This window comes from Ovis canadensis, chromosome X (assembly GCF_042477335.2).
Source record: "Ovis canadensis isolate MfBH-ARS-UI-01 breed Bighorn chromosome X, ARS-UI_OviCan_v2, whole genome shotgun sequence".
Lineage (NCBI taxonomy): Eukaryota > Metazoa > Chordata > Mammalia > Artiodactyla > Bovidae > Ovis > Ovis canadensis.
The window spans coordinates 84,304,847-84,313,240 of record NC_091727.1 but is presented as its reverse complement, the minus strand read 5'-3'; the positions used below and the strand labels follow the sequence as shown (position 1 = coordinate 84,313,240).

The 8,394-nt window shown below is 38.2% G+C and overlaps 1 protein-coding gene across 1 annotated transcript; it reads left to right on the top strand.

The window, feature by feature from the left end:
- The first annotated feature begins 4,833 nt into the window (after positions 1-4,833).
- Positions 4,834-6,934, top strand: LOC138929976 (zinc finger protein 322-like). The gene has a single exon (XM_070289623.1). The coding sequence runs from the start codon at positions 5,280-5,282 to the stop codon at positions 6,486-6,488; it is 1,209 nt and encodes a 402-aa protein (XP_070145724.1). The 5' UTR covers positions 4,834-5,279; the 3' UTR covers positions 6,489-6,934.
- The last annotated feature ends 1,460 nt before the right edge of the window (positions 6,935-8,394 follow it).

The window sequence follows — 8,394 nt, the reverse complement described above, 5'->3', positions numbered from 1 at the left end:
TAATCTGAAGTCAGGAAGGTTGATTCTTTCAGCTCCATTCTTTCTCAAGACTGCTTTGGTTATTCAGGGTCTTTAGTGTCTCCATATGAATTGTGAAGTGTTTTGTTCTAGTTCTGTGGAAAATGTCATTGGTAATTTGAAAGGGATTGCATTAAATCTATAGATTGTGTGTGGTAGTATAGCCATTTTCACAATATCAATTCTTCCTACCCAGGAACATGGACTATCTCTCCATCTGTTTATGTTGTCTTTCATTTCTTTCATCAGTATCTTACAGTTTTCTGTATGCAGTTCTTTTGTCTCAGGTATGTTTTTTCCTAGATATTTTAGTCTTTTTATTGCAGTGGTAATGCAATTGATTCCTTAATTTCTCTTTATGAATTTTCATTGGTACTCTATAGGAATGCAAGTGATTTTTGTGTTGATTTTGCATCCTGTGACTTTGCTAAATTCACTGATTAACTCTAGTAATTTTCTGATAGTATTTTTAGGGTTTTCTATGTATAGTATCATGTCATCTGTAAACAGTGAAAGCTTTACTTCTTCTTTTCCCATCTGGATTCCTTTTATTCCTTTTTCTTCTATGATTGCTATAGCTAGGACTTTTAAAATTTGTTGCATAATAGTGGTGACAGTGGACACCCATGTCTCATTCCTGATCTTAGGCGGAATGCTTTCAGTTTTTCACCATCAAGAATAATCTTTGCTATAAGCTTATCATATATGGCCTTTTCTAGGATTCTTCTGCACCCAGTTTTTGAAGAGTTTTAATCGTAAATGGGTGCTGAATTTTGTCAAAGGCTTTTTCTGCATCTATTGAGAGGATCATATGATTTTTATCTTTCACTTTGTAAATGTGATGTATCACATTAATTGATTTCTGTATATTGAAGAATCCTTGCATCCCAGGAATAAACCCAAATTGATCATGATGTATGAGCTTTTTGATGTGTTGCTGAATTCTACTTGCTAACATTTTATTGAGAATTTTTGCATCTATGTTCATCAGTGATATTGGCCTGTAGTTTTCTGCTTTTGTGTTGTCTTTGTCGGGTTTTGGTATCAGGGTGCTGGTGGCCTCATAGAATGAGTTTGGAAGTGTTCCTTCTTCTGCAATATTTTGGAAGTGTTTTAGAAGGATAGGATTAGCTCATGTCTAAATGTTTGATAGAATTCACCTGTGAAGCCATCTGGTCCTAGGCTCTTGTTTTTGGGGGGACTTTTTTAAAATCACAATTTCAACTTAAGTGCTTGTAACTGGGTTGTTCATAATTTCTATTTCTTCCTCGTTCAGTCTCTGATGATTGAACTTTTCTCAGAATCTGTCCATTTCTTCCAGGTTATTCATTTTATTGCCATATAGTTACTCATAAAAGTATCTTATAATCCTTTGTATTTCTGCAATGTCTGTTGTAATCTTCCTTTTACATTTATATTTTTTGATTTAATTTTAATCTCTTTTTTCTTGATGAGTATGGCTAAAGGTTTGTGAATTTTATCTTCTCAAATAAAAAGCTTTTAGTTTTATTAATCTTTGCTATTGTTTCTTTCATTTCTTTTTTATTTATTTCTCCTCTTATAATTATGGTTTCTTTCCTTATGCCAACAGAGGAGCCTGGTAGGCTACAGTCCATGGGGTCGCAAAGAGTCGGACACGACTGTGTGACTTCACTCACTCACTCCTTATGCCAATTTTGGGGATCTTTTGTTCTTCTTTTTCCAGTCATTTTAGGTATGCTGCTGCTGCTGCTAAGTTGCTTCAGTTGTGTCTGACTCTGTGCGACCCCATAGATGGCAGCCCACCAGGCTCCCCCATCCCTGGGATTCTCCAGGCAAGAACACTGCAGTGGGTTGCCATTTCCTTCTCCAATGCATGAAAGTGAAAAGTGAAAGTGAAGTCGCTCAGTCGTGCCCGACTCTTAGCGACCCCATGGACTGCAGCCCACCAGGCTCCTCCGTCCATGGGATTTTCCAGGCAAGAGTATTGCATTTTAGTTATAAAGGTTAGCTATCTATTTGATGTTTTTCTTGTTTCTTGAGGTAGGATCACATTGCTATAAACTTCCCTCTTAGAACTGCTTTTGCTGCATCCCACAGGTTTTGAGTTGTGGTGCTTTCATTGTCATTTGTTTCACGGAATTTTTTGATTTATCTTTTGATTTCTTCAGTAACCTGTTCATTATTTAGAAACATATTGCTTAATCTCCATGTTTTTGTGCGTGTGTTTTTTACAGTTTTTTTTTTTTTTCTTGTAATTGATGTCTAGTCACATAGTGTTGTGGTCAGAAAAGATGCTTGACGTGATTTCCATTTTCTTAAATTTACTGAGGTTTGATTTGCGACCCAAGATGTGATCTATCCTGCAGAATATTCCATGTGCACTTGAGAATAAGGTGTATCCTACTGCATTTGGATGGAACATCCTGAAGATATCAATGAGATCCGTCTCGTCTAATGTATCATTTAAGACTTGTGTTTCCTTATGAATTTTCTTTTGATGATCGGCTCATTGGTGTGAGTGGGGTGTTACTGTCAATTTCTCCTTTTATGTCTGTTAGTCTTTTCTTATGTATTGAGGTGCTCCTATGTTTGATGCATAGATATTTACAATTGTTATGTCTTCCTCTTGGATTGATCCCTTGATCATTATGTAGTGTCCTTCCTTATCTCTTGGAATCTTCTTTATTTTAAGGTCTATTTTTTTCTGATATGAGGATGGCTACTCCAGGTTTCTTTTGCTTCCCCTTTTCATAGAATATATTTTTCCATCCTCTCACTTTTAGTCTATAGTATCTTTAGATCTGAAATGGGCTTCTTGTAGACAACATATATATATGTGTTTTGTTTTGTTTATTTGTTTGTTTGTTTTTTGGTATCTTTTCAGCCAGTCTGTGTCTTTTGGTTGGAACATTTAATACATTTTTCTTTAAAGTAATTATTGATATATATGTTCCTATTGCCATTTTATTAATTGTTTAGGGTTTGTTTTTGTAGATACTTTTATTCTCTTGTGTTTTCTGACTATATAAGTCCCTTTAACATTTGTTGTAAGCTGGTTTGGTGTTACTGAGTTCTCTTAACTTTTGCTTGTCTGTAAAGCTTTTTATTTCACCACTAATTTTGAATGAGATCCTTGTGGGGTAGAGTAATCTTGGTTGTAGACTTTTCCCTTTCAGGACTTCAAATATATCCTGACATTCCTTTCTGGCCTGCAGAGTTTCTGCTGAAAGATCAGCTTCTAAACATATGGGGTTCCCCTTGTATGTTACTTGTTGTTTTCCCCTTGCTGCTTTTAATATTCTTTCTTTGTGTTTAGTCTTTGTTAGTTTGATTAGTATGAGTCTTGACATGTTTCTCCTTAGGTTTATCCTGTATGGGACTCTTTGCACCTTTTGAATTTGATTGACTATTTCCTTTTCCATGTTGGGGAAATTTTCAACTATAATTTCTTCAAAAATTTTCTCATACCCTTTATCTTTCTCTTCTTCTTCTGGAAACCCTATAATTTGAATGTTGGTGCATTTAATATTGTTGCAGAGGTCTCTGAGACTATCCTCAGTTCTTTTCATTCTTTTTACTTTATTCTGCTTGTTGGCAGTTATTTTCACCATTTTATTTTCCAGCTCAATGATCCATTCTTCTGGTTGAGATAGTCTTCCATTGGTTCCTTCTAGAGTATTTTTTAATTTCAGTAATTGTGTTGTTTGTATGATTCTTTCATTCTTCTAGGTCTTGGTTAATTGATTCTTCCATTTTCTCCATTTTATTTTCAAGGTTTGGATCATCTTCACTATCATTATTCTGAAGTCTTTTTCTGGTAGTTTGCCTATTTCCTCTTCACTTATTTGGGCTTGAGCATTTCTAGTTTGTTCTTTCATTTGTGCAGCATTTCTCTGCCTTTTCATTATTTTTTTTTTAAATTATTGTGTTTGAGGTCTCCTTTCCCCAGCTTTTAAGGCTGAATTCTTTCTCTCTTTTGGTTTCTGCTGTCACAAGTTTGGTCAAGTGGTTTGTGTAAGCTTCATGTAAGATGTGACTTGTGCTTGTGTTCAGGTGGGAGGAGGTTAGCTTTTTTTTTTTTTCTCCCCCTTTTATGGGCAGGGCTGATTGAGGTGGTAATCCTATCTGCTGATGATGATTGGGTTTGTATTTTTGTCCTGTTTGTTCTTTGGATGAGGCATCCTGCACAGTGTGCTACTGGTAGTTGGATGATGCTGGGTCTTGTATACAAGTGGTTGCTTTTGTGGGAATTCTCACTATTTGATACTCCTTAGGGTTAGGAATTCTCTGATAGTCTAGGGTCTTGGAGTCAGTGCTCCCACTCCACAGCCTCAGGGCTTGATCTCTGTCCTGGAAGGAAATTCCACAGGTGGTTTGTTCTGGCATTAAATGGGATTAAACAAATACCGAAAAATGAGAAACCAAAGACAAACCCCAGACAAATGGCAATTACAAAATCAGGCAAATGATAATTGAAATAATGGAATATATGCACATACATATACACTCATTAGCAAAATCAAAACAGTCTAATGAAAATAAAGTACAATAGTTTGACCTGGCGAACAAAGGAAACCAAAATGGCATCCACCAGTTAAGAACAAAACTAACTAAAGCACAAACTGGAAAACAAAACTAAAATAAGGTGACAACTGGGGGGGAAAGCAATGAAAACAAAACTAACAAATATCGTGAGACAAAGAAAGGAAAGGAAGAAAAGAAAGAATAGAGCCAGCCAGGCTGAAAGGGCTCGGAAGCTAGCTGGCCTTGTTGGCCCTTAAATCGCACACCGGATGCCCTGGCCCCAGCTACCCTCGCCGAGAGGCGCAAAGAAGGATGCTCCTGGCTCTCGTCGGCCTCCCAGGTTTGCTTTCCTTCTTTTCCCGAAGGTGGGCCTGTAGGTTCACCGTCCGAAGCCTGCGGCCGCAGGGAAAACCAAACCCCGAGTGTCCGGAGAGTAACCGGAAGTGCCCTCCCAGGCAGAGGGGTGGTGCTGGCTGCAGCCGGGGAGAGGGAAGAATTGAGTATCGTTAGTAACTATGGACTGGAGACCTTTTGGAGCCAAAACTAAGACAGTCTTGAGTCTTTCTTGTTATGGGTTGTAAATACCACATAAAGAATGAGTGCATGTGATGCTGGAAACTTGTAAAGAGAAACTGCTCATGACTGAAAGGCCTAAGACAGATGTATCTTTCAAGTTCTTATCGAGAAAATGACTATGAAGAAAATGATGGGTCAGGAAGACCAGTGGAAAACTCCCTAGGAGAGAGCCATAGAAAATGTACACTTCAGAAGAGAGATATAATCAGAGAACTCAAAAAAGGAAAATATATCATGTATGCTCTCAGAAGGGTAAAAAGATTTTTATTCATGTGCATGAGATTACTCAAATAGATGATCAGATATACCAGTGCCTTGAATGTGAACAAAACTTTTGTGAAAACTTAGCTCTTATTATGTGTGAGAGAACCCATACTGGGGAGAAACCTTATAGATGTGATATGTGTGAGAAAACCTTCATCCAAAGCTCAGATCTTATTTCACATCAGAGGATCCACAGTTATGAGAAACCTTATAAATGTAGCAAATGTGAGAAGAGCTTTCGGCACCACTTAGCCCTTTCAGGACACCAGAGAATGCATGCAGGTAAAAAATTCTATACATGTGATATCTGTGGCAAGAATTTTGGTCAGAGCTCTGATCTGCTTGTCCACCAGCGAAGCCATACAGGCGAGAAACCGTATCTGTGTAGTGAATGTGATAAATGCTTCAGCCAAAGTACAAACCTCATAAGGCACAGAAGAACTCACACAGGTGAGAAACCGTTTAAGTGTCTGGAGTGTGAAAAAGCTTTTAGTGGGAAATCCGATCTTATTAGCCACCAGAGAACTCACACTGGTGAAAGACCCTACAAATGTAATAAGTGTGAGAAAAGTTACCGACACCAGTCAGCCTTCATTGTTCATAAAAGAGTACATACTGGGGAGAAGCCCTATAAGTGTGGTGCCTGTGAGAAATGCTTTGGCCAGAAATCCGACCTTATTGTACACCAGAGAGTCCACACAGGTGAGAAGCCGTATAAATGCTTGGAATGTATGAGAAGTTTTACCCGAAGTGCCAACCTCATCAGGCACCAGGCAACTCACACTCACACTTTTAAATGCCTTGAATATGAGAAGAGCTTCACCTGTAGTTCAGACCTTATTGTGCATCAAAGAATTCACATGGAAGAGAAACCACATCAGTGGTCTGCGTGTGAGAGTGGCTTCCTCTTAGGCATGGACTTCGTTGCCCAACAGAAAATGAGAACTCAGACAGAGGAGCTGCATTATAAATACAGTGTCTGTGATAAAAGCTTTCATCAGAGGTCAGCCCTTCTTCAACATCAGACAATCCACATCGGTGAAAAACCATATATCTGTAATGTGGCTGAGAAAGGTCTTGAGCTCAGCCCTCCCCATGTATCAGAAGCCTCACAGATGTCTTGACCAGACAAGAAGTTGTTATACCTTAAAAAAAAAAAAAAGGATGTATTTACAATGTAAGAGAACTCACTTAAGATGGAGAACTCAAAGCAAATCTCAGACTTTCCTCAGAGCCCAGACTTTACTGGGGACCAGAAAATCTGTAGTTGTAGGAACTTGAGAAATGGTTTGACCAGAGAGCTGTCTTTACAGAACCGTATCAATCACTCCAGTGAGAAACCTTACAGATGCCCTGAGTTTTTGGAAAACCTCAGTCCAAGCTCATGTCTGATCATCCACAAGAGGATTTATATAGGTGGGAAACTTATAAGTTCGGTGAATGTGAGAAAGCTCTCCAGCAGTGCTCACCTCTCCTCATTCCAAGATAATTCAGATCAGAGGATGATATTTTTTTAATGCTCTGTGAAACAGTGCTTCAGACAGTATGCACGCCTCATTGGATGTCAGAAAGCCCCATTGGAAAGAAACCCCAACAGTTGTGAAAAAAGCCTCTTAACGTAATTGTGACTTTATTACCTATCATAAGAGAAGCCATACAGGTGAAAATTTGTATATTTGCCTTGAATGTGGCAAAAGCATTAAGTGGAGAGCCTTCTTGGGTTTGCAAACCCCTCCCCCCCAAAAAAATCTGATGAAGGACCTTATGAGTTCCCTGAATGAGAAAAACTTCTGTCAATGATCAGTTCTTGTACACCAGGGAACTTGTATAAGTGAAAGACCCTATAAATAACCCTAAGTCTGGGGGAAAAAAAATCCTTGCAGGAAATCTCTACCTTATTGGGCCCCAAAGAAACTACTCTGGAGAGCATTTTGTAGACCTCTATAGAGGTCTCACTGTGGACTGTGTACATTTAATAGGTATGAGAACTGTTCTCATAGTTAGTTGACCCCTGTAGTAGAGATGAATTTTAATGGAGTCGACATGCAAACCATTTTTTTAGATACCCAGAAACTTGTTCTGGGAAGAGCTAGGGCAGGTCAGAGTAAGTCTGATGGGTAACTCAGGTAAAGATGCTTTTCTTTTATCTGAACCACTGAATGATTGCTTTACTTTCAGTTTTTAAAATTTGGAACTCCAATAAAAGAAAGGACTGTAATTGAAAAAAAAAGAAAGAATAGGAATATAAAGGTCAATAGTGGTAGATAAAGATTTATATATATTAAAGATTAAGTACAAGGGGGAAAGCAAGAGGAGGAAAAGCAAACAAAGAAATCAGCTTAGAAAAACTAATAATAAATTTTAAAATGTAAAATATGAAGTTTAAAAAAGAGAAAAAAAAAAAAAAAAAGGAAAACTCTACAGAACTGCAAAAAGCCAAAGTAGAAGCAGAAGTTTACAACATAAATAATGTGATTCGGAAAAACAAAAACAAAACAAAACAAAACAAAAAAAAAAACACTCAAAAACTTAAATAGTTTTCAGAGTGCTAATAAAATCGATAACTACAACAGAGTGTGGGAGGGAGAAATAAAGAATGAAAAGAAAAAAAAAAGATCCAAAGGAAACTACAGAACAAGTCAAAATGTATGAATAATACATGTTTTACTTGAGTCTCTGCTGTCAGTGTCCTTTCCCTCACTGGGAGTCACAGTCCACCTTAATTCCCTAGGATGCCCTCCAACATTGCACTGGACTCTGGCTCTGCTGTGGGGGCAGCTCACACTCTAATCTGGTCCTACTCCTGTGTGTTCTTGCCTCCAATGTCCACAGCTGTCAGAACTAGTCCGTTTGCTTTTGTAGGAGCTCTCAGGGTCCTTTTATATATTCCATAGACACAGAGTCTGTCTGGTTGATCTTGTGGATTTAATCTGCAGCTTGTACAGCTGGGTGGGAAGGTTTTGGGTCCTCTTCCTTAGCCACACTGCCCCTGGGTTGCAATTGTGGTTTTATCACCACCTCTGCATGTGG

What these genes read in the sequence shown, in the direction of transcription:
- LOC138929976 (XM_070289623.1), top strand. Translation starts at nt 5,280, where the DNA reads ATGTACACTTCAGAAGAGAGATATAATCAGAGAACTCAAAAAAGGAAA.